Here is a 27,494-nt window from a genome sequence, read left to right on the forward strand (position 1 = left end):
TCGGTTACACATCCACATTTTTACATAATGCCCTACTAGTAACTGTTGTATTCTGCTACCTTTCCTATCCTCTACTATCCCCCCTCCCCTCCCCTCCCATCTTTTCTCTCTACCCCATCTACTGTAATTCATTTAGCTCCTTGTTTATTTTCACATTCCCCTCACAACCTCTTATATGTAATTTTGTATAACAATGAGGGTCTCCCTCCATTTCCATGCAATTTCCCTTTTCTCTCCCTTTCCCTCCCATCTCATGTCTCTGTTTAATGTTAATCTTTTCTTCCTGCTCTTCCTCCCTGCTCTGTCCAATACAATTTATTGAAAGATTGTTTTCTCCATTGAATAGTCTTGGCATTCTTGACAGAAATTATTGATCAGATATGTAAAGGTTCGTTTAGGGGCTCTCCATGTATTTCATGTCTGTCATTATGCGAGTGCCACATTGTATTGATTTCTGTAGCCTCGTAATAGGTTTTGAAATTAGAAGTGGAAGACTTCTGACTTTGCTCTTCTTTTTCAGGATTGTTTTGGGTATTTGAGGTCCTTTGAAATCCCATATGAATTGCAGGATGGATTTTTTTCTATCTTTGCAAAAAATACCACTGGGATTTTTAGCAGTTGCATTGAATTTGTTTATCACTCAGGTGATGTTGACATCTTAATAATATTGAATCTTGCAACCCACGAATATTAGCTATCTTTCCATTTATTTGTATTTAATTTTGTTCAGCAACATTTTGTGATTTTCACTGAATAAGACTTCTACATCCTCAGTTAAGTTTAAATATTTCATTTTTTTTCTGATGCTACTATAAATAAAATCATTTTCTTAATTTTCTTCTTGGATGATTCATTAATATATAGAAATGCAACTAATGTTTGTATGTTGATTTTTTAAAAATATTTATTTTTTAGTGGACACAATATCATCTTTATTTTATTTATTTATTTTTATGTGGTGCTGAGGATTGAACCCAGAGCCTCACATATGCTAGGTGAGAACTGTACCACTGAACTACAACCCCAATCCTGTATGTTGATTTTGTAACATGCAATTTTGCTGAATTGATTTATTTGTTCTCTCAGATTTTTTGTGGAACTTTTAGGGTTCTCTACATGTAAGATTATGTCATTTGTAAACAGATAATTTCACCTCTTCCTTTCCAATTTAAATAACTTTTCTTTTTCTTGCCTATTTATTCTGACTAGGACTTCCAGTACTACATTGAACATAAGTGGTAAAAGTGGGCATCTTTGTGTTCATCTTGAAGACAGGGTATTCCCAAATCACTTCTAGATCTTCATCTAGAAGAAAAATACTTTCAGTATTTTTGGCTGTGGAATTTTTCATATATGCCTCTATTATGTTGAGGTAGCTTTTGTTTCTTAATGTTCTTAGTTTGTTTTCTTTCTTTTAAATAATGAAAGAGTGTTTGTTTTGACAAATGTTTTTCTTATGTGAAAACATGATTGGCGGAAGTGCTGGCGAGTGATAGTAGACAAATTTTATTATTATATTCTGTGCATTTATGAATATGTAACAACAAATCCCATCATCATATCAACTATAATGCACTAAGAAAAAAATGTGGAAAGAAAAAATATGAAATGTTGTTATTACAAAGTTAAAAACCAAAAATGATTGGTGCTGGGCATAGTGATGCACTCCTGTAATCCCAGTGACTAGATGGCTGAGGCAGGAGGATAGCAGTTCAAAGGCAGCCTCAGCAATTTATTGAGGTCCTAAGAGATTTAGGAGTACCCTGTCTCAAAATAAAAAATCAAAAGGGCTGACAATCCCCAAAAAACTAAATGCTGAATATTTTCTCTGATATGAGGATGCTGATCCATAATGGGAATGAGTGGAGGGAGGAGCATGGGAGGAATTGAGGAACTTTAGATATGGCAAAGGGGAAGGAGGGGGAGGGAAGGGAAGGGGGGGTAGGAGGGACAGTGGAATGAGATGGACATCATTACCCCAAGTACAGTATGAAGACACGAATGGTGTGACTCTACCTTGTGTACAACCAGAGACATGAAAAGTTGTGCTCTATATGTGTACTATGAACTGAAATGCATTCTCCTGTTATATATAACAAATTAGAATAAATAAATAAATTTAAAAAATCAAAAGGGCTGAGGATGTGAATCAGTAGTTATGTGTGCATGGGTTAAATCCCCAGCACCAAAAAAAAAAAAAACGAAAACAAAAACAAAAACCATGATTGGCAAGGTCCCACAATCCTTTTCAAGGGCAAACCCTCAATGCCTTAAGGACCTCCCACAAGGCTCCACTTTCTAAAGGTGCACAGCATCTCCCAATAACACCACTCTGCGAAACAAGCCTTTAACATGGACATTTGACGGACACTACCCATATTCAAACCCTAGCAATGCTGAGCTGTTTTTGAATTCCAGGAATAAATTCTACCTGGTCATGATATAATTCTTTTAATGTACTCAAATTCTGTCAGTATGTTTCTGAGGAAATACTCATGAGGAATATTGGTCTATAGTTTTCTTGTGTTGTCTTCGGCTTTGTTGTGAGGGTAATGCTAGTCTCATAGAATGAGTTTGGACTTATTCTTACCTCTTAGATTTTTCAAGATTTGGGGATTAATTTTAATTCTTAAATGTCTGAGAGAATTTACCAGTGAAACCACCTGGTACTAGGCTTTATTGTTTTAGAAGTTTTTGTTGTTGATTGTTGCTGGGTATTGTTTGGAGGATTTTGACTTGTGATACAATCTTCTTACTAGTTATAGGTCTATTCAGATTATCAATTGCTTTGTGATTCAGTCTTGGAAGGTTGTGTTTCTAGAAATTTTTCCATTTTACTTACATTATCCAATTTGTTGGTGTCACAGGAAAGCAGGGAGCTGAAACTCCAAACCTCGGTTCTTGTGTTCCAACAAAAGAAGATTTAAAGTCAGACACCAAAAGTCATGCAAAAGAACTTTATTAGAAGTGAAAGTGAAGTGAAAATAATATAAAAGAAAAGTGAGGCTTAAGCAAAAAGCATTCTCAAGGGAGAGAGTTGGCTGTCTCCAAGCAGAGAACGACAAAGGAGACAATGTTGTCCCCAATTTTATTACTGTTTGATGTTTACCAGGAGAACTGGGGACCACCTTCTGAATCCTTTGCCAATCAGGTGTTCAACTCCTTCACCTCAAGCGGTGGGGTTTTTGACCTTAGTTGGTCCTCTTTGGAACTGTCATGGTGGCCATCCTATTTAGGGGAGCTTCATCTACAAGTCAATACCATGTTAATGTGGGTGCTGGGGTCAACAACTGACCCCAATTTTAATGAAGGACCCTAATTATCATTGCTTTTTTTCCTATTTTTTATTTCATTTATCTGTTTAATCTTTTCTCTTTTTGGGGGATCGAGTATTGAGTATTTAACCCAGGGTCCTTTTACTACTGAGCTATACTTCCCACTCTTTTTATTTTTTAAAATTTTGAGAAAGAGGGGCTGGGGACATAGCTGGGGTCAGAAGTTACCTTAGTGTGCCTGAGCTACCTAAAGGAAATCTTCCTTCCCAGAAAATTGGAGACACTTATAGCCACAATTTCTAGCTTTATGTCAATATCAATGGGCACTATCAAGAGTTAGTCCCATTAATCCTTTTCTCTTGACATATTTCCTTTAACTCCTTTAGCTTAACTCCTTTAGCTTCTGTTTATTTTCTACAAGTTAACTCCACCCTTTGCTTTCTTGTCTACTTTGGAAGTAGTTTAAAGAAGGACCCTAAAGTAATTAAAAGAACACTTGTGACCTTGCCCACATTTCACTGCTCATTGCTAGCTACTACCTAACATTGAAATATAATTGTTTATAATATTTTCTTATAATCCTTTTTTTATTTATGTAAAATCAGTTGTAATATCCCATTTCATTTCTTACTTTATTTAAATTTTCTTTCTTAATTTTTCTAATTTGTTGATATTTTCAAAAAACAACTTCTTCATTTCATTGCTTTTTTTCCTATTTTTTATTTCATTTATCTGTTTAACCTTTTTCTTTTCTTTTTTGGGGAAGAGGGGATACTGGGAATTTAACCCAGGGTCCTTTTACTACTGAACTATAATTCTTGCTCTTTTTATTTTATTTTTTAAAATTTTGAGAAAGAGGGGCTAGGGATATAGCTTAGTTGCATAGCATGCACCAGGCCCTGGGTTCAGTCCCCAGCACCACCAAAACCAAAACAACAACAACAACAACAACAAAAACATGGTCCAAGGCTGTGTCTCAGTGGTACAGAGTTTGCCAAGCATGTGTGAGGCACTGGGTTCTATCCCAGCACCACATAAAAATAAACAAAATAAAGATATTGTGTACATCTGCAGCTAAAAAAATATTAAAACAAACAACAAAAAATTTTGAGAAAGGGTCTCACAAATGCTGAGTCTGCTCTCAAACTTGTGATCCTCCTGTTTTAGCCTCCAAAATTGCTAGGATTACTGGTACGTGCCATTGCACCCAGCTAATCTTAATTTTCTTAATTCTGCTAGCTTTAGGTGTAGTTTTGCCTTTTTTTTTATTTCTTTAAAGTGTAAAGTTAGGATATTGATTGAGATCTTTCTTCTTTTTGTTTACAGCTATGCAGTTTCCTCTTTGCACAGCTTTTGCTACATCCCACAACTTTTGATATGTTGTGTTTTTATTACATTTGTATCAAAATATTTTCTAGCTTACCTTTTGAATTCTTCTTCGATCCTTTCATTGTTTAAAAGAGTATGGTGTTTAATTTTCACATATTTGTGAATTTTCTTATTTTCCTTATGCTGTTAATTTCTAGTTTCATTTCATTGTAATTGGAAAAGATAATTTGTGTGATTTCAAGTCCCAGTTCCACTATTTCTGAGGCATGTTACTCAACTATTGTCTACCTCAATTTTCTCATTTGTATTTTGAATTAAATAACTATTTATCTCATAAGGTTTTTACAAGAATTGAATGAGTTAATAGATGGAAATGACTTTGTGTCCTTCATTTGGTAATTGTGTTGGAAACATAAACTATCATATAGTATCAGTATCAAATTGATTGGCATATTTTGTTTATTTACCTTTTCAGTACTAGGGATTGAACCCATGGCCTTACACATGTGAAGCATGCACTCTACTGCTGAGTTACAGCCTCACCCCTTAGGATATTCATTATTGATATCAAATTCTTAAATATTTCAATAATCCATATGTTGGTCTGTAATTCTCCAACACTAACTGGGTATTCTAAGGTCAATTTAATTCTGACCTTAACTACTTATAGCTACTGCAGACTCCAGAAGCCAAGGGTTCAGTCTCACAGAATTTCTTTAGTTCAGAAGGCAGTTGGCAGTAACAAGTCCTGGAGGCCACTCACAGATCTGATGTGCTGAGTCTAAGCTAAGGATTCTAAAAATCCCCTTTTCAGGTTTAATAATTTGCTAGAATGACCTACAGAACTCAGGAAAACACTACTGACATCTACCAGTTTATTATAAAGAACATAGTGAACAGCCAGATGAAGAGCCACATAGTGTGAGGTGTGGAAGAGTCTTAAGCACAGGAGCCTCTGTCTTCACTAAGTTTGGGTGTGTCCATACACATGGGGGGATGGATTTATCAACCTCCATCTCCTTGTTGAATAACTCAAATTTCTAGTGTATTCTTCTCCCCCTTTCCTTCTCAGAGGCCAGTGGGTGAGACAAAGTTCTAACCTTCTAATTACTTTGTCTTTCTCATGACCAGTCCATCCTAGGATACCTCATTAGCTCAAACTCAGGTGTGATTACAAGGGGCTTGTCATGAATAACAAAAAATATCCTACCATCCAGGTGCATTCTTCCCAGAATCAGGGGCAAAGACAAATGTACTTTTTATAGCATAGAAAATGGAAAGAAATGAGAGAAGTGATGGAATATGAATGAATTAACTGTTATTATTATTTTATTTTGTAGTTGTAGATGGACAGAATGCCTTTATTTTATTTATTTATTTGTTTATGTGGTACTGAGGATCGAACCCAGTGTCTCACTCATGCTAGGCAAGCATTCTGCTGCTGAGCTACACCCCTGGCACTTATTTTAAATGTTAGTCTTATCTTTTAATATATATTTCAAATTCTTTGGAAGCAAAGATGTCTCCAATTTCAATAACTTACAGCATTAAGCACTGTGATAAATAAATACTCAAGTGATTGGCATTCCATAATAACAGCAAAACCTTGCATTCATATTTGACTTCACACCTTTAAGTTGTACCTCCTAAGTCATTTAACTTCTTTGGTCTTATTTTTTAAATCTGAAAACCAGAAAATCCTTAAAAGTATTTTCAGTCCCCAAATCTTAAGATTCTATACTCTCTACATTATCTTCTAGTTTTAAACTAGCATTATCTATTATGTACAACAATTGGCTATCCTTTTGCACCAGAATGTCAGTAGCAGGGATGGTGAGCAGCTATATTTTGGCTTAACAAATGTTTCCAGAAAGTAACTATTTAAGAAAGACAGAAAATAAATTTGCCTATAAAGCAAATCCCATTGGCAAAGAATAAAAAGGGATGTTTTGGAGCCTAAGGCATCACAGGTGTACAAAGAATACTAGTAAAATAGAATATTAGTAAAATGTTCTTAATTTTAACCAGGCATCTACCCTTTTCTAGACTATAAACATTTCTCTCATGCCTAGTGACAAATTGTTTGAAATTTCTTCTCTTCTTCTATTTTAGGATGTGAAGAACAAGCAGGATAGGCTGAAATACTACTCTAATGATTCCTAGAATGTTATTATTGAATAATGAGTCAAAGAATAACAAGTGTTAGGTATTGGAAGAGAGTTAAAATATAAAAAGGTGACATTTAAAGTGCTTCCGATATTGAGATTCTACAACTTCAATTTTGCACTGAAGTTATGGCTCCCAGTTATGTGAGATGCTATAACTTACTTTATAAAGCCTCAAGTTCATGCTGGTGATGTAGCTCAATGGCAGAGCACTTGCCTGGCACATGCAAGGCCCCAAGTCTGATGCTCAGTACCACTTAAAAAAAAAAAAGCCTCAAATTAAAAACAATGTTAATGTGAAAGGAAGCATATTCATCTTCATATTTAATATTTTTCTTTCTTTTAAAATGTTTTTGAGGGTTGGGACTGTAGCTCAGTGGAAAAGTGCTTGCCTACATGTGTGAAGCACTGGGTTCGATTCTCAGCACCATATACAAATAAATAAAAAATAAAGGTCCATCAACAACTAAAAAAAATTTAAAAAATTTAAAAAAATTTTAAATGTATTTTTTATTGGTGCATTATAATTATACATAATATGGGATTCTTTATGCTATAATTATACATGCACTTAATTTGATCAGTTTTATTCACTAGTACCTTCATTTTTCCTACCCTCTCCCCTCTACTGATTCACTTATTGTACTGATATCCCTTCTATTATTATTACTATTTTAATTAGTGCATTATAAGTATATACTATATGTGATATATACTAAAATTATAAATATTATGCATACTATATATTATTTACAATATATACTATATATAATACTATATATATATATATATACACTATATGTAATATAAAGATATAGTACATTATATATATAAAAGGATTCATTGTGGTATATTCACTTTCCTCCTCTTTCTTAAAGCATGCCTAGTTGTGAAGTTCTTACATAATTGCACAAAACAAATGCTTTGTAATCTAAGGCCCAATCTGAAGTATTTATTAAGCCTCAAACATTTAATGTCACAAACTTCATTTATTATATATCTGCAGATATATAATTGATCTTAGGTTAATTATGTTTGGTTGAAGCTAGTCATTATGCAATCTTTTTGAAGATTTCTAAACTTGGTAGAATATTTGTTGAGTACTATTTGTCAGGTACTATGATAACCACTTAGGTTCATACACTTCTTAAAAAAGGACTATTAACTGCATTTTGGATCACTTTACTCTTTGGTAATGAAATAAAAGGTATTTCCTTTCTCAAACAATAGAAATCTCATTAATTTACTTTCTCAATTTCAAGTTGTAGACAAGTCAAATACAAGAAACAATGGAGTTAATAATGAAATTCTGATGCAGTTCCAAAAAGCAGAACAGGCACCAAAAGGTACAAGTTACAGAAGAGATGTCAACTTAAAACAAGCCCCTTACTCAAACCATCGTGCGGTTAAAACTAGTTTGAACAATGAAATAGCACTTGATTACTTGAATTGGAATGTTGTAAAAAAAGACTGAAGCGCTGGAGGGATACAGATACTTGAATACACCTTTCATCACATATTGTATATTTAATATTACGATTATAAATTCCCTAAACAAGACAAAGCTGATGGCAATTGAGGTCTTACTGCATTCAAGGAACCAGGCGGTCAAGGTCAAGGTTTTGCGTCCCTGCTTTTTCCTTCTATAGGAGACAGCCCTTGGGAAGTGAAAATGGTTAGGTGCTAAGGGTGGGCTTTCCTGTTAGGGTCTCTCAGCGACTCGCGGTCCATATAAGTTTAGATAACTCTCGGGACAAAGGAGTTCCATTAAGAAAACGAAGAGTTCTATCCTGGAATGCTTCCTCCTGTGGTAAGAAGGAGCAGTGAAACAGACGTTCTGAGAGGAGGTGCGCTCTCAGAATCGGGAAGCGGGCACAGCAGTTCCAACACTAAGAAATCCCGCTTAGCATTAAAGTTTGGAAAGGAAAGGAGCAGCAGGAGCACGCGAGGTGGATGGCAGGACCCTGAGGGAGGGAGCATGCGTCCGCGCGTGGCCGGGACCTGGGTCTCAAGGCACCAGCTGGGGGCCAGGAGACCCGCGCGCAGAAGAGCACGCATGCGCGGAACTCAGAGCCGAGTGGGACGTGCGGCCGTCGCGGTCTGGGCGGATAGCCCGGTCTCGCCTGGCGCCGGCTGCAGCCGCCTTCACGGTAGCGCGGCGGCCTGGCTCACACTCGTCTCCTCTTGGCCGCCTAGGACCCGGCGGCACTGTTAGCCCCGCCGAGGCCGCCACGCCGGCGTCGACCACGGCTGCGACGGCCTCGGGAGCGCGTGAGGCTCCGGGGTCGTGGCGGCGATTGGCCGGTCGCGGCGCCCGCTCCCATAATGCAGCGCATGGCGCGTCATTGAAGAGAGACCATGATGGCGGCGGCGCTGGGGCCCCCAGAAGTGATCGCTCAGCTGGAGAACGCGGCCAAAGTTCTGATGGTGAGGACGCTGCCCCCACGGGACCCCGGGATCCACGGGCCGCCGGCTGGCTCTGCTACGTCAGGCCTTGCCGCCCGCTGGGCCAGCGACCTGGAAGGGCCTCCGGGGAGCTTTGGAAGCGGAGGAGGAGGTGGCGTGGCGCAGGAGTCTCCATCCTACTTTCCTCCTGCCTTGGTCCCCGTTTTCTAGGACTGTCCCCATTTCCTGGATGTCCATCTCCTTAGCAGGGTATTGGAACGTAGAAGGTTTCCTGTGTTTCGGGCTTCACTTTACACGGTGCCTGGCAGACTGGATCTTAGAGCAAGGAGCTGGCAGGGAGGTCAAGAAAATTTGTGGGTCAGTGTGCGCGCCGCGGGAGGAGTCGGTGCCGGGAGGGAAGGGATGGCACCGTCCAGGTGCTGTTAGCAACCCTTGTTCCCTTCGTGCTTTCGGGTCTTCTAGCGCTTTCCCTGACGTGCAGCCAGCCACCTTTGGGGTAACCGCGCCCGGCAGCACGTGGAAAGACCGGCTGGAGGGAGGGACCGGAATCTTTGGGACCAAGGTCACTGGGGCAAAACTTGGTCCAGTACCGAGCTCCTTCTGGGTCGCTCATTCGGAGAATTGAGTCTTTGGTACTCTTTAACTTCGTTCTTATGCTACAGTAAATAGTTTGATGAGGTTATTTACTCAGGGAGTTTGAGAAGCCATTCAGGGAGTAGAAGTAAGGATAAACTACATTCAGTCATTCAGTAAACTTTTATGTTTGCTGGCTCAGCTTTGTTTTTGTAAATTAAGACATGTTTGTAATTTTTTGAACGGTAGATGTTTATTTGATTACTTGAATTGGTTCAAACGTTCAAATAATTGAATGCAGCCAGACTTAATTTTCTTTTTTCCTTTTGGTTCGATGATAAGGTTATGTGATCTAACATCATACTAGCATGGTTTGTAGTTTCATCTATCAAGTTTTGTTTCAATACACACCACTAGATATTTTAGCTTCTTAAGAAATTGACAAGTCTAATAAAAGGAGGATTTACTTGCTTGCTTATGAGTCAAGATAATGTATGGTTTTGCTACAAAGCTGGCTAGATAACATTTCCAAATTCTTGATAAACTAGCTAGTATCCCCTTTAATACAAGGTTCTTAAAGTCCCTGACATATAGGTCTTATTGAACTTTTCCTGTGAGTTAGTGGCCCTATTTTCATTAGAGTCTGGAAGGAGTATATGACCCAGACAAACAACATTACTTTTTTACTTACATGGATAAAATCAGTGTTCATCATTGGCCTTTTATAATCTGTGTTAGTACTTACCAGTACCTTTCCTGTACTGTTTTTTTATAAGCTATGAAAGGCAGGTAAGAAAATGATAGTAAGTACTATTTAATGAATCCTAGATATTGAACTTGATGCTTTACATACTTTACCTATTTGATGAGTCCTTCTTCAGCTTTAAGGAGCCAGGGTTATATGACTACTAGGTGACTGAATTAGGTCTTGAACTCAGGTCTGACTCTAAAGCCGGATTTTCTCTCCTTCCATTCTACCCCACTACCTCTCATATGTTATATAGATACCTGTTTACATGCTTTTTATCATTTCAGAGAAGAGTATTGAAAAAATGTTATTAAAAATAGGAAATTACTTTTTTGGAATTACATCCTTACTTCCTCAATGTAAAGGTTATATTCAAATTTATTATTATTAATAGCTATCATTTATTGAGTGCATTCTCAGTAACTCTGAGCTACAGATATTATTACTCTCATTTTCATTTTGTAGACTAAGGAACTCAAACATGTAGGCGCTAAGTAATTTACATGGAAAATGTAAGATTGAGGATTCACACTCAGGTTTGTCTGTTACTAGCCTGTGGTTCTTAACCTATAGGATAGTAGAACCAGACAGGATATAAATTAATGCATTTAGTGATAGTTAAAATTATTATTGATCCTTCGATTATTAAGCATTAAAATATATAACTAAAAATGATGATTCTAGCATCTATCTATCTATGTGTCTGAGTTGACTTTTTTCGGAGGGTACCAGGGATTGAACTCCGGGGGCCTGCGACCACTGAGCCACATCCCCAGCCCTATTTTGTATTTTATTTAGAGATAGAGTCTCCTTGAGTTGTTTAGTGCTTTGCTTTGATGAGCTGGCCTTGAACTCAAGACCCTCCCATCTCAGCTTCCTGAGCCTCTGGGATTTTAGGCATGTGCCACTGTGCCTGGCTGTGAGTTGACTTTTTTATATAGTAAATTGCTATACTTAAGCTGTTAATAAGATTTCATATTCAAGATAATTAGTAATATATTTTGTTACTAATATATTATTTGCATACTTCTTCCATTAGGTTAGCCATATAGTTCTTTTATGAACTTAGTAGAATTATAGTGCATAGAACAATCTTAAGAGAACTTTTAGCACAAAGTCTTTGAGAGTTCAGGATGGATATCAAAGGAAATTGTAAGCAAAATTTTTGGTGCAAACACTTTTAGTATTAGGGTCTATAGATTTACTAACTTCTCTTAGATACTAGGGATTCTGGAAAATAAGATTCTCTAAGCCTTCTGTCTTTTGTTCTATAGTTGGGGGAAAACTAGGGTTCAAAGAGGTAAAAGTGATTTGTCCAAGGTAGGTCACAGAGCAAATTAATGATGGGCTGCTCTAGAGCTCTGATCATTATGACTTCCATTTCAGAACTTTTTTTCCCCCCTCTAATGCCAGGGATCAAACCCTAGGCCATGCACATGTTGTACTGACTAAATTATATCCTGGCTCCAGAACTCTTTTTTTTTAATTAATTTTTTTATTACAGCATTATAATTATGCATAGTATTCAGGTTCATTTTGACAAAATCGTACCTGGAAGGAATTTGAATTCAGTCCCCATCCTTCCCTCACCTTTTCTCCCCATCTCCCTTTATTCTCCCTCCCCTATTTCTCTAAACTTCCTTTGTTCTACATATACATAAAGGTGAAATCCCTTTGGTACCTTTATATATTAATATAACATGACTTTGTTAAATGTATCCCATTTTTCTTCCCCTTTCCCTTCCTTCCTTCCTCACTTTAATTGTCCTACTTTCCTGACCTTCCCTGCTTTATGATATTCAATCCCCTCCCCAACTGCCTTCTTTCCATTGTTTTGCTCTAGCTTCCACATGTGAGAGAAAACATTATACCCCTGATTTTCTGAGTCTGGCTTATTTCACTTAGCATTATTTTCTCTATTTCCATTCATTTGCTGGCAGATACCATTATTTCATTCTTCATGGCTGAGCAAAACTCCATTGTGTGCATGTGTATGTGTATATATGTATATACATATATATTTCCACATTTTCTTAATCCATTCATCTGTTGATGGGCATCTGGGTTGATTCCATAATTTGGCCATTGTGAATTGTGCTGCTATGAACATTGAAGTGGCTGTATATTGCTCTAATATGCTGATTTTAGACCTTTTGGATAAATACCGAGGAGCAGGAGAGCTGGGTTGTATGGTGGTTCCATTCCTAGTCTTTTTAGGAATCACCACACTGCTTTCCAGAGTGGTTGCACTAATTTTCAGTCCCACCAGTAGTGTAAGAGTACACCTTTTCCTTCACATCCTCATCAGCATTTTTTATTATTTGTAAGAATTCTTTTTTTTTTAATCTTTTAATTTTTTATTCACATATCTTCTCAAAGCCAACATATTATAATAACATGAACATTACAGTTTATTGTTTGATGAGAGATTTCTAAATGTAATACATTTATATCCAGTTCTACCGAGGTTATTGGATAAAGTGCCAAATATGAAGTGCCAATATGTTGGTCCTGTCAGGTAAAAAAGATATTTTTATAGATCTCAGCATAAACCAGGATTTTTCTACCCAAAGGTATAGTAATCAGGGAGTTTTTAAATTTTTTTGTAGATACTTGTAACTACTGCTTCATCTTTCTATTCAAGGCAGTGAGATTGCTTTCTGCAAAATAAATTTAAAGGTGAACAAACTAGAATGAGGAAGGACTGTTGTTGTAAATTAGTCACAGTATGCAAGTAAAATTCTTTTGAAAACATTGTGCACAAGTAACATTGTTTAAATAGGGTCTTTTCCAAAAATACTCTGATGGTTTTGCTTAAAAAACCTAATCCTACATTTTTTAGATGACTTTAGATAATTATCAGAGTAAGTAAAGCTAACCACTCATTCTGTAACTCTATGTGGTGAGAATCTTCCTGACTCCTATGAATTTAGCAGGTTATGTAAAATGTAAACCTAAAAATTTGGTGATATAGCTGCATATTATGTAATTACAAGTTACAGCAGTAATGCCCAAATTCATTTTTTAAAGGATATTAACAATTCACAGATACATAGAATAAAAAGTCTCCCTCTTCATTTCCTCATGTGCCCCTCCCAGTTATCAGTTTTAATACATATATATGTATTATGTAGCTTTTCTTCTTTTTAACATTTAAGCAAAATACACTATAAACATTGTTCCTGATTTAAAAAACAAAAACAAAACTTGAGAGATACCTTTGTGAACAAGTACATAATTCAAACTATGCGGAAGGGTACATAGGGAGAAGTAAAAGTTCTGTAAGCTCCCATTCTCACTTTCCACAGGGATGATTTTCTTGGTGTCTAGATAGGAAATCTCTAATTGTATAAAAGCATACATATATAAATCTTAAAAATGTATCTTTTTGAAAATGAGATTGTATAATCTATAAATTTGTTTCCATTTTCTTGTTTGGGAGTCGGTATAAAATGTAGGATGCATTTTGATTTCAGAGAAAAGCATAATCAAAATTTTAGTGTTCTTACGGTATTAATACCACATTCATTTAAACCATGAGTCTAAAGAGTGCTTTATTTCCTTTTTTCCTTGAATTTCCTTGGTTTTGTTCCCATATCCCTTAGGTTGTTTATAGTTGTTCTTAGTGGTTATATAATATAAGTGATAATATGAGACAGTTTAGAACATACATGTTAATTGATATATTATAATTTTATTTGTCTTAAAGCAAGAATGAGTTTAGTAAGTCTAGGCAAGAGGGATTCATGACTGTTCTTTCTACTTTTTTCCCCTTTGTGGTGCTCAGAATCAAACCTAGGGTCTCATGAGCTATATATCCCAGCTATTCCTAGTTTTTATTGTATTGGAATTTGGTTAATATCTTTGAAAGTATCTGCAGATATGTAGGGATATATTCAAATTCTTATTTGATTCTCACATCAATTCTGTAAACAGGATGGTGAGATAGTCTTAAATTTTGTACATGAGAAAACTTTGAGCTTCAGAGATAGTAATTTGCCTGTGAACTTAAAACCAGTCTGGATCTGGAATTCAATCTCTGACCATTCATTCTATATCCCCCACTTTTTTTTTTAGTATGTATAACTTAGGCACAGTGCTGTGTATGCTGACAGATGGGAGAAAGACCACCTTTTCAATGATTGAAAAAGTAGTGCGAATTGGGAGAGAAAGGCAAAAATTTTAGGAGTTGTTGGGTGGCAATATTAGAAGTACTATGTAGTAGTGTTCTGTGAGAGTAAAGATGATGAACATCTATCCCAGACTGCGGTGGGGATCTAGAAAGGGCCTCTTGGAACAGGTGATCCTTAACTTGAGTCTTGAAGACAAATTGTAGTTTTTTAGTTGGATATAGGATATCCTAGGTGAAGGGATATGTATTATTAAGGCCCAAGATAATATAACTTTTTTAGGAGATATTTGAGCATCCATTTAATGGATATTTCCTGAGCCCCTCTTATGTATAAGGTTCATTGCTTCAATTTTTTGTAATCATTAATTCATACTTCATAATATCAAACTTTTTTTGTGTGTGTGGTACTAGGCCTGAATCCAAGGGTGCTCTACTACTGAGATACATCCTTTTTATATTTTTTATTTTGAGGCTAGAGTCTTATTAAGTTGCCTAGACTGGCCTCAAAACTTGCTCTCCTTCTGCCTTGTCCTCCTGAGTCACTGAGATTCTTGGTGTGTACCACCATGCCTGGCAATATTAAACATGATAGATTTATATTTTACTTTTATTGAAAAAATACATTATACTGAGTAATGATTTTTAATTATTTTACTCCATGGTGTGGCACTACATATAAAAACTGGACTAATTAATTAGAAAATATATCTGGAAGATCTGGAAGAGTAATTATATAAGAATTACTAAGTTTTTTTTTTTTTTTTTTACCAAAGATTGAACCCAGGGGAGCTTAACCACTGAGCCACATCCCCAACCCTTTTATTTTTCATTTTGAGACAGGGTCTTACTAAGTTGCTTAGGGCCACAGTAAGTTGATGAGGCTTGCTTTGAATTTGCCATCCTCCTGCCTCAGCCTCCCAAGATGCTAGGATTACATGCACCTGGCTCCCAAGAATGTTTTTAAAACCAAAAAAATGAAGGGTTTGGGGGACTTTATATACCAATTATTAAAATGAGTACAAAAGTGACAATAATTGAAACATTGTAGCATTGACACTGGAAAAGAATAGAAAGTTGGAATAGAATAGGCCAGAAACAATTAAGAATAAAAAGGTATTTCAGGTTGTAAAGGTATGAGGAAACAGATACTGTTAGTAGAAGTATAAAATGTGACAGTCTTAGAAGATAGTTTCATAGTATGTTCTAAAAGCCTTAAAAATAAATACTTTGACCCCAGCTGTTTCACTTCTAGCCATTTATTCAGCCTGTGCAAATACTTTTATATATACAAAGAATGCTTCCTGTACTATGCTGTAGTGAAGACTAAAACAATGTAAATGTCTAGTTATAAGAAAATGGTTTAATAAACTGTGATATTCTATATTTATTTATGTGGTGCCGAGGATTGAACCTAGTGTGTCTTATGTGCCAGGCAAGCTCTCTGCTACTGAGCCACAACCCTAGCCCCTTATTTAATTAATTATTATTATTATTTTTTTGTGGTACTGGGAATTGAACCCAGGGGTGCTTTACCACTGAGTTACATCTTCAGCCCTATATATTTGATTTTTTTGGTGGGGGGTACAGGGGCACTAAGCCACTGAGCCACATCCCCTGCCTATTTTGTATTTTATTTAGAGACAGGATTGCTCTCGATGTTGCTGTGGCTGGCTTTGAACTCATGATCCTCCTGCCTCAGCCTCCTGATATGTGGAATTACAGGTATATACCATTGCTTCAGGTGGTAGATTTTTTAAATGGTAAGACTTGATGTACATGGAAAGATGTTCAAAATTAAAAGGTAGGGCTGAGGATGTGGCTCAAGCGGTAGTGCGCTCGCCTGGCATGCGTGCGGCCCGGGTTCGATCCTCAGCACCACATACAAACAAAGATGTTGGGTCCACCGAAACTAAAAAATAAATATTAAAAAAAAAAAAATTCTCTCTTTAAAAAAAAATTAAAAGGTATAGAACAGAATATGGGATCCTATTTTTGTTTTCTAAAAAAAAGAAATGACTGTGTATATCTGTATACACAAAAACAGAATTGGAAGCTATATACTGAAATCTTTAAGAATGGCTGGGTACACATCTGTAATCTCAGCTACTTGGGAGGCTAAGGCAGGAACAAAACAAAGATGGAGACCAGTGTGAGCAACTTAATGAGACTTTCTCAACATAAAAAATTAAAAGGGCTGGGGATAGCTCAGTAGCAGAGTGCCACCTGAATTTAATCCCTTGTACCTGAAGGTAGGGATGGGAGAGAATGGCTGTCTGAGGAATGGGATTGGAAGGACAAGAGTCTTTTTTTTTAAAATATTTTTTTAGTTGTTGATGGACCTTTATTTTTTATTTGCCCCTTTCTGTGTGGTGCTGGAAATTGAATGCTGTACCTCACACGTACGAGGCAAGCGCTCTATTGCTCAACTCCAGTCCCAGGACAAAAGTCTTTCATGTTCTAATATAATTTGAAATTCTTAGACTATGAAACTATTCAGGTGGCACTCTGCTACTGAGCTATCCCCAGCCCTTTTAATTTTTTATGTTGAGAAAGTCTCATTAAGTTGCTCACACTGATCTCCATCTTTGTTTTGCTCCTGCCTTAGCCTCCCAAGTAGCTGGGATTACAGATGTGTACCCAGCCATTCTTAAAGATTTCAGTATATAGTTTCCAATTCTGTTTTTGTGTGTACAGATATACACAGTCATTTCTTTTTTTTAGAAAACAAAAATAGGGTCATATATAATGAATACATCATTTTAGTAAATTTGAATATTACATGTAATTAGAAAAATCTATGACTGTTTTCTTGAATGTCTTATTATTTTATGTTTAATTTTTGCAAACATGGAATTTATTTTCCCTGACATAAAAATTGTATATATGTGGTTACCATGTGATTTTTTTTTTTTTTTTTTTTGTAGTACTGGGGAATAGACCTAAGGTCTTCGCACATATTAGGCAAGCACACTACCACTGAGCTACCTCCACAGCCTTTTTTTAAAAAAAAAATTTTATTTTGAAATATCACTAAATTGCTGAGACTGACATCCAACTTTCAATTCTGCTTTCAGCCTCCTGAGTAGCTAGGGTTACAAGCTATGCCCAACAGTCTATATAATGTTTTTATGCATGTGTATAATGTGTAATGTTCATACTAGGGTCTGTAATTGTTTTTATCTTAAAGAAAATTTGAAAGTGTGCCATGGCTCAGACTGAATTAAGACTACATTTGTGGCTTCCTATTTATCAATGATTTCTTTGATCATTGCTAGGTATGACTGTTCACAAATAAAAGGGAAAATATCTTGAGTAACAAAGAATGAATAGAAACTAATACACTTTTGTTTTAGAGAAGAGAGATTTACTGTATTTACTTCTAATCATGGGGAAAATTAGGTCAACTGTTGAGTGACAGAATATTTTATAGTAGGGGCTTTCAAAGTTTAGAATGTGCATAGTTGGTCTGAGGTTGACAGATTCTTTTGCCTTACCTATAAAGGTCTGATTTAGTAGTCATGTTTTATTCCATTTCCTTATCTTTAGTGGCTTTCTTAGTAGGTCTGAAAGCTCAGCATAGTTATCGGCTCCTAAGGCTGGAACTACTTACTGTCTTTGTTTTATAGCCAGCCCTGGCTACATAATTTGCAAGGTCCAGCGTAGTTCAAAAACCAGGGGGAAAAGTGCCATTAAAATTGTAAAATACAAAGCATTTATTTCCTTTTGAAAGTATTTTACTCATAATAAGGATATAGTGATTTATGAGTAACAATAAATTTATAAGTTTCAAACATTTTGGTAAAAATTTTATATAATTCTAATATTACTTTTATGTGCTATCTTGATTGGTCATGCAGTTTTTCTGCAGCTTGTTTTTTCTGTAAATTCATTTTATTAGGTTTTCAATGTTTTTACTTTTAACAAATTTATTTTTAGTGTAATTGAGAGTGACATCAATTGCTGTTGCTAAATAGTAAGTTAAACATTTTATAACTAGGTTAGCCTATGCTAACCTACATGTGTATGTATGTGTATATATCTCTACAACCAAAGATAGAAAGTAAATTCTTTTCATATATATTTGGAGCATGTAAAAAAATATGATTCACAAGTTTTGGTTTTGAGAAGGATCTTTTCACTAATGCATTTGTAGCTAGAGCTGTTATATTTATAGGTTATAATAGGATAATTTTCTAATTATTTTGAAATATTTAGCACATTTAAAGCTGATGATTCTTGCAGAATTTTTTTTCCAGGAAGGTTTAACTACATAAAATTAGCTTTATGTAAATTTGCATTTAGTTACATGAAATTTTATAGAGTATTAAAATTTTTTTCTGGCGATTCTTATTAATACAGGTCAAATAAAAAATCAAAAGTAGTTTCACAATTTGTACATAATTAAATGCTTGTTTATTATTATTATTATTAGTAGTAGTACCCAGGGACTGCTTTATACTGAGCCATATGCCCAGCCCCCCCCTCCCTTTTAAAAATATTTTTAGTTATAGATGGACACAAAAACCTTTATTTTTATTTATTTATTTTTATGTGGTGCTGAGGATCAAACCCAGTGCTTCACATGTGCCAGGCAGGTGCTCTACCACTGAGCTACAGCCCCAGCCCAGCCCTTTTTATTTTTCATTTTGAGACAAGATCTCACCAAGTTGTTCAGGCTCTCACTAAGTTGCTGAGGCTACAACTAGGTTGCTTTTTGTTAATATTTTTTTAGTTGTCAATGGACCTTTATTTTACTTATTTGTATAAGTTGCTGAGAATTGAACTCAGGGCCTCACAAAAGCTAGGCAAGCATTCTACCATTAAGTTGCTTTTGATCCTCCTGCCTCAGCCTCCCAAGTTGCTGGGATCACAGGCATTTACAGTCACCCTCATCTTGCTGCTGTATTTTCAATGATATAATAAATAATTTTAAAATTATATTCTTCGTTAGTAATTGGGTTCACTCAAAGCTTTATATTAAAATAGTGTTCTTTTCTTTGAGTGTGACAATCTTTAAACCTAATTTTTGTTTCTAAGCTTGTAGATATTTGCTTTGTTGTAGCAGATTTAAAAGCCACAAATTCGGGCTGGAATTGTGGCTCAGAGGTAGAGCGCTCACCTACCATGTGTGAGGCACTGGGTTCAATCCCCAGCACCAATAAAAATAATATGAAGATATTGTGTTCACCTATAACTAAAAAAATAAACATAAAAAATAAAATAAAAGCCACAGATTCTAAAATCTATGACAGATTTTAATAACTTCCTGGAGTGCTTTATTGCAGTGTCCATGTGCCCACTTTTGTTCGGTTGTTATTTTGTTTTTGCAGTGCTGGAGAAGGAACCCAGGAATTTCCATGTACTAGGCAGGCAGTCTACCACTGAGCTATGCTCCTTCCTAGCCCTTGTTCTGGAGTTTACTGACCAAGTTTACTGCCTGAGTACAGCAGTTCCTGTTCAGGTGCAGGTGCTCAGGCTGCAGAGTAACATTTGTGTAACTGCCTTGGGGACAGGTTCTGGGGATGGACCATCAGGCTGTGTCCATTGTCTCCCCAGTCCCCTTATTATTGCCAGTCTACATGTAGGTCTCAACCCAGGTACCTGGGGCAGGGGGAACTTGTGGTGCTCCAAGGTTGCTCTAAGGCCTGTTTGTACTTGGCTGGCTATCAGCCTGTCTTTACTAATGAAACATCCGTTCCATTGTCCCATTGGTTTTCACTTACAAAACAGATTTGAAGATAATAATTATTAAGAATTTCAGGGGCTGGGGATGTGGCTCAAGCAGTAGCGCGCTCGCCTGGCATGCGTGCAAGCCAGGTTCGATCCTCAGCACCACATACAAACAAAAGATGTTGTGTCCGCCAAAAACTAAGAAATAAATATTAAAAAATTCTCTCTCTAAAAAAAAAAGAATTTCAGGCTTATGACCACAACACATCAAATTAAGCATGTGGTCCTTTTGAGAATGGGGCCCTGTTCAATTGCACAGGTCAGATATCCATAAAGCTGACCTTAAGCTCTAGCATACTGGGCTTCTGTGTGTTTTCATTGTTCTTCATTCTTTCAGAACCTTATATTTATGTATTCCATTGGCTTAAAATACTTTTCTCCTGCCTTTGATGCCTTGAATCTCAGTGGAACTGTTTGGTCTACATTGTTGTTTGGTAACACCGTTTGCTTTGGTAACATTTATTACACCTACAGTTTTACACTATATGACTATGTGACTGACTTTTCCCAATAAATCAAAAGCTCTTTGAATGTAGGTATTCTACTTTTATTTATTGTTGATTCTTTGTTGTTCCACAGCATCTAGCATATTTTTGGAACATCATGGGCATGTGATAATTATTTTGAAATATTTAGCACATTTAAACCTGACGATTGTAAAATATAAAGCATTTCCTTTTGAAATTATTTAACTCATAATAGGGATATAGTGATTTATGAGTAACAATAAATATATAAGTTGCAAACTTATAAATTTGTGGGCTGAAATACATAAATTCCTGTGGGGGGAAGGCATAAAGTATAGTGCTAGGTCCAGAGATAGATTACCCAGGTTTGAACTGAGATTTTACTACTTACTGTTTGCTTTTTGGGACTTTTTTTTTTTTTTTTTAAATAAGTTATTACCTTTCCAGTTTCTTGGAACTCCTTTCCAATTACTTTGTCTCTGAATCAGCCACTCCAGCTTTCTTTCAATCCTTTCCATTCTTGTCCTCCATCCTACCACAGGGCCTTTCATATACTATTATATACTATTCTCTTATTCTCAAGTTTTTTTTTTTGTTTGTTTGTTTTTTTTTGGTGGTGCTAGGGATCAAACCCAGTGCCTTGTGCATGTTAGGCAAGCACTGTACCTCTGAGCTACATCCCGGGCCCCTCATATTACTATTCCTTCTGCGGGGAGAATGGTTTCTCACTTTTCAAGGGAGCCTTCTTAGCTTATCTGGAAGGTAAAATTCATCTCTCTTATACTCAGATAACCAAGTATTTCTTTTATATCACCTACCACATTTAGAATTACACATTTATTTATAGAGTTGATGGATGTAGGTCTCCTTTGCTAGACTTTAATTTACATTAGTTTAGGAATCTTGCTTGCTTTTCTTTGGTGATGTGTATTTTGCATCTAGTGCAGAGTTTGATGCATAGCAGTTACTAAGTAATATTTGTTGAATGAAAAAAAAAAAAGAATAAGTGAGGAAATAGGGACTGGGTTATCTTAAGTCCTTGTTGCCATAAAGATTAGTTTGAGTTTACTCATTAGTGCAACTTCTCTGAGATTTGCAGTTTTGATGTTTTTAACTGTTAACAGGTGGTAAAATCTGATTTGAGAGAAGCAATATATGAGGTGGAAAGATGTGAGGCCATTGAAGTTGGTCAACAAGAACGATGAAGTTCTGAATAAGACTAGTATAGAGGGAATATAGATATCTTAAATTTTTTTAAATGCCAAAGTAATTCTCAGTGGTGAAGAAGAGTGAATGTATATATTTGGGGGAAGCTCTGACCCCAGAGCAGGCTCAAAATTTGTTTTCTCAACTTTTTTGTTAAAAATTAATAGAAATTTTGGATTGAAATTAATAGAAAAATTAAATTAAAAATTAATAGAAAAATTGGATTGTGGCTCAGTGATAGAGCGCTTGCCTTGCATTTGTGAGGCACTGTGTTCAATCCTCAGCACCACATAAAAAAATATTGTGACCATGTATAACTAAAAAAATTAATAAAAATTTCATTATAATATACAATATAAAGTTTTATGTTTTAATACAAGTTATTTGCCCTCAGTCTTTGAATAAGACCACTAATTTTAGAAGGCTGGTCTATTTTTATTTTGTGGTTTCTTGATAGGTGGGGATTAGGGAACTAATTAGAAAACAAATCAGTAGTAAGGTAGTGACCTAATCAGATGAGTTCTTAGAAAAATCACCTTGGTGGTATGTTAATAAGCCCATGTAGAAAGATTATTGGGACTATAGGAATTGAAAGACAGTATAACAGAGGGGCTGGACTGTCTGGATTCCTTTTGGTTCCATCAGTGACTAGCTGTGTGACATTTGGGAAATAAATTAATCTCTGTATTGTTCTTCATCTCTAAAATTGGGTAATAATAATAACTGTCTCCGGTTAATGTAAAGATTAAATGATTTAATTTACATTGAGGAAAGTGTTGCTGGTGGCACACCCAGTAACTTGGGAGACTGAGGCAGGAGAATTGCAACTTTTGAGGCCAGCCTCAGCAACTTAGTGGAATCCTGTCTCAAAAAAAGAAAAAAAGGCTGGCTATGTAACTCAGTGGTAAAGCGAGCACCCTTGAGTTCAATCCCTAGTATTGGGGGAAAAAAGAAGCATCTGGCACATAGAAAGTGCTGTATAAATGTTAGCTGTTATTTTATATTTTAATGTATCAAATGACCTTGCATCAAAGCATATAAGTCATGATGACCTTATAATAACATTCAGTAGGTAAATATTTGTTAATCAAATTTCTTCTGGAGCAGTGCTGACTGATAGAATAGAATTTTCTGTGCTGATACAAATGTTCTGTGTTCATTTTCTTCAGTATAGTAGCCACTAGCTACTTGTACATGTGGCTTGAAATGTAGTGTAATGGAACCATAAGTAGTAATAATGGCTATTGGATAGCACATGTCTAGAATATGGCTCTATGTCTCCTGGCATTTTTCTTCTGATTTATAAATACTGATTCACATTTGAAATATTCTAGCTTATCATTTCTTCTGGTTGTTGCTATTCCCACTGTGAAAATACAGTACTGGGCTGCGGTTATGGCTCAGTGGTAGAGCGTTCGCCTAGCACATGTGAGGCCCTGGGTTTGATCTTCAGTGCCACATAAAAATAAATAAATAAAATAAAGATATTATGTCCAACTAAAAAATAAATATTAAAAAAAGTACAGTACTAATTCTAGGCATTCAACACATCTTTAAAATGTTCTGCTTTTTAGCACTTCTGGTTATTTTTCTTGCTCTAGCATCATCAAAACAATACTTTTGATAACATTGATGGCATATAATGCTCAGAGGATGGGTATATTCTTTGCTTCATAATTATAAATAATTTTCATTTTTAGATTTATAAAATGAATTAGAATGATCAAAACATTTTTTTTCTTCACTTTTATATACACATCTGCCTTTAGCATTTTTTTCATTTGTGAATTGTCTCAAGTAAATTTTTTTCACACAGCACATATGTTGAAAGAATAGTGTCACATATCCTTTAGCAAAGCAGGCATGTCCCACTTTTTGTCACAGGGTATTGAGTAATGAAGTAATTTTTACCTAATGACTAACTGGATAAGAACACCATATTTCCTTTTTGTCCTCATTACAGTGTTTATTCATTATAATTGGGTTTGAGAAAATTCATGAAGAGCAGGATTCATAACCTTGTCACCATTGGGCTGGATAATTCCTTGTTGTCAAGAAGGATGTTTAGCACCATCTCTTCCCTCGATCCACTGGTTGCCAGTAACACTCCCCTGTTGTAGCAACCAAAAATGTTTCCAGATACTGCCAGATGTCCCTGAGAGGGGAGGGAAAACTGCCCTTAATTAATAACCTCTAATGTAAGTATAATCATCTGAGATTATACTTACATGATCACTTTTACCATCATCCATAGAGTGTAAAACAGCTCTGCCTGCAAGAAATTTTTTTGTACGATGATAGTAATGTTCCAGTGTGATAGCTACTAGCCATGCCTGCAGGTTAGGCATTGAAATGTGGCTAATAAAATGTGGAACTAAAATTTTAATTTGTCTTAGATTTACATGGTATCATGTGATTAGTGGCTACTATATTGGAAACATGGAGAGTACTGCTAGATGTTATTCTGTATTCAGATTTCTTCTAATTTTCCTCTTAATTGAAATGTCTTCCACTGTCTGCTTTTTTTTTTTGTCATTATGGTGGAATATGAAAAATTCCTGTTTCTCAATACTGTTCCATTGAAACCTTCATTATTTATTTTTATTTTTTATCATTGGGGATTGAACCCAGGAGTGCTTTATCACTGAATCACATACCCATTTTTTTTTTTTTTATTTTGAGACACAGGGTTTTGCTGAATTGTTGAGGGTCTCACTTAGTTGCTGAGGCAGGCCTCAAACTTGTGATCCTCCTGTTTCAGCCACCTTAGTCACTGAGATTATAGTTGTGCCCCGCCCCATTGAAATAATTAATCTTTAGACCACGTAGATAGTGTCTCTAGATTTCATACCTTCGTGAATTCACACCTTCTTAAACTTAGAAATTATAGCAAAAATTTTAAGGGTAATGTGATAGTTTATTTATTTATTGCCTCCCTCTTCTAAGTTATTTAACCCTTCTGTTGTTAGTCTTTTCTTAGCATAGTTGGGAATAATTTATGAGTTCTGATGAAATAATTCCTAAGATGATGAAATAGCATAGTGTTTCAACATGTAGAAAAAGTGAGATCACTGTGCTTCTGTTGTGTATTATAGATTTTAAAATAGAGTCCATTGGGGGGCTGGGGTTGTAGGTCACATGTGAGGCACTGGGTCCAAGGCTTAGCACCAAAAAAAAAAAGAACAAATAAAGGCATGATGTCCATCTACAACTATTAAAAAAAAAATTAAAAAGGGTCCATTGGGCCTACAAAGTAATTTCAAGATAGAATGAGTTTTATTCTATTTTTTTAGAAAAATTTCCATATTTGTAAGAAAAATTAAAAATAATGAAATAGCAAGTATTTAAAATAGAATAAAAACAAAAAACTCAGCAACTTGAAAAATTTTAAAAATTGATCTAGTACCCTGAAGATAAGTGGACAATTTAAAATAATGCCTTTGTTGTCTCAACAGTAGTATGATGTTTGCTATAGTTTTTCTTTCTCTTAAAAAAGAGATTGGATCTCACTATGCTGCTCAGGCTGGCCCTGAATTTGTGGGTGCAAGTGCATATCACTGTACCCTGCCCACATTTTTATTTTGTCTTTGTTTGGTGCTGGGGTTTGAACCCAAAGCTTCTCTACCACTGAGCTGCACCTCCAACCCCTGCTATTGGTTTTGTGTAAATTCTTTTGTATGAAGTTAAGGAAATTTCTACTTCACCAAAAATTTAGTTAAAGATCTTCGTTTACTTAATATGTTTCTCCTTTTCTGATAATGTGATCTGCCTCCTTTAACATGTTAATTTGAAAGATATTAGTTGATTTTCTAATGTTAACCTAGTTTTGCATTTCCTGAATAACTACTTTAACAACTTTTGTTTAATTGTATTTTATTTATTTTATTGATTGTGGTTTGGGAAATATTTTTTATTATTGTTATAATTGTTGTGGTTATTATTATTATTTTGTAGTATTGGAGATTGAACCTAGGGGCATTTTACCACTGAGTTGCATCTCCAGCTCCTTTTTTTTTTTTTTATATTTATTTTTCGGTTTTAGATGGACACAATGTCTTTATTTTACATTTATGTGCTGAGGATCGAACCCAGGGCCTTGCACGTTCTAGGCGAGCACTCTACCACTGAGCCACAATCCCAGCCCCTCTTTTTTTAAAAAATGTTTTTTAGTTGTAGCTGGACACAGTACCTTTATTTTATTTATTTTTATGTGGTGCTGAGGATCAAACCTAGGTCTTCACACATGCTAGGTGAATACTCTATCATTGAGCCACAACCCCAGCTCCTCTTTTTGTTTTTTATTTTTTAAATGTTTTGAGACAGGGTCTCCTCTGGCATGGTGGTGCATACCTGTAAACACAGTGACTCAGGCAGCTGAGGCAGGAGGACCACAGGTTCAAAGCCAGTCCCTGTCTCAAAATTAAAAAATAAAAATTAAATAAAATTTAAAAATAATTAAAAGAAAAAGATCTGGGGATGTAGCTCAGTGGTAAATCACCCTGGGTTAAATTCCCAATATCACCAAAAATCCAAAACAAACAAGCAAAAAAACAATTATTGAGCTAAATGGTCTTATTGAATTTCTGAGGCTGGCCTCAACTTCCTGGGTTACTGGGATTATAGGTTTGTGGAAGCACACCTAGTATATTAATATTATTTTAAGCTGACTTTGTCCTCTGCTATCCTCACCTGGTCTTTATATTGGCATATTTATGATGATATATTTACCTTCTAAAACAATTTCAAGAGTGTTCTTTTTTTTTTTTTTTTTGGTAGTATCTTGAAGTAGTGTGTATGTTTGGATTTATTTGTTCCTCATTGTTTAGTAAAATTACCTGACCAGTGTGTTTATTTAACAAAAAACTATTTTAAACTACTAATACAATTTACTTAGTGCCTCAGGAATGTTCAGATTTTCTATTTCATCTTAAGTGTTTTTAAGTTATATTTTTCTAAGGATTTATCTGTATCACTTAAATTTTTATTTATCACTGTAAATGATTGCTGTCATCTTAGAAGCCTTATTTTCTGGAGCATTTTTAGTTGAATTCTTTTAATTTTTGTTTATTTGTATTCTTCCTCCCCTACCTCCCTTTCCTGACTAATTTTGCAAAGGTTTATCAGTACTTCCTTAATTCTATTTCTGTTGGTTGGGGGTAGATTCTGCTGTTTTTCCGAGTTATTAGGTTAGTTATTAGGTTATTAACTCGTGTCTTTTTCTCATGTAGGCTTTTCAGCCTATACATTTTCCTCATTTTTGTATAATACAGATTTTTGGTATGAAATATTTTTCGTCAGTTGTAAATACTTTCTTAGTGATCCTGGGGATTAAACTAGTTAAATATTTGTTTTCTAATTTCTGTTATGATTTTTAAAATTTTATTCTTGATTCATTTCTAGTTTTTGTTGTTAAATCAATCTGTCTCTTAATTGGTTGTGGTCCAAGATTGTTATGTATAAAAT

General features: G+C 35.5%; 1 protein-coding gene across 1 annotated transcript in view; it reads left to right on the forward strand.

Annotated features, from left to right (window-relative positions):
• The first annotated feature begins 8,844 nt into the window (after positions 1–8,844).
• Positions 8,845–27,494, forward strand: part of Xpo4 (exportin 4) — a 118,374-nt gene continuing 99,724 nt past the window's right edge. Inside the window, exon 1 of the mRNA XM_027941573.2 lies at positions 8,845–9,196. Coding sequence (XP_027797374.1) covers positions 9,128–9,196 — 69 coding nt within the window. The 5' untranslated portion in view covers positions 8,845–9,127. The remainder of the gene's footprint in view (positions 9,197–27,494) is intronic.

This window comes from Marmota flaviventris, chromosome 4 (assembly GCF_047511675.1).
Source record: "Marmota flaviventris isolate mMarFla1 chromosome 4, mMarFla1.hap1, whole genome shotgun sequence".
NCBI lineage: Eukaryota > Metazoa > Chordata > Mammalia > Rodentia > Sciuridae > Marmota > Marmota flaviventris.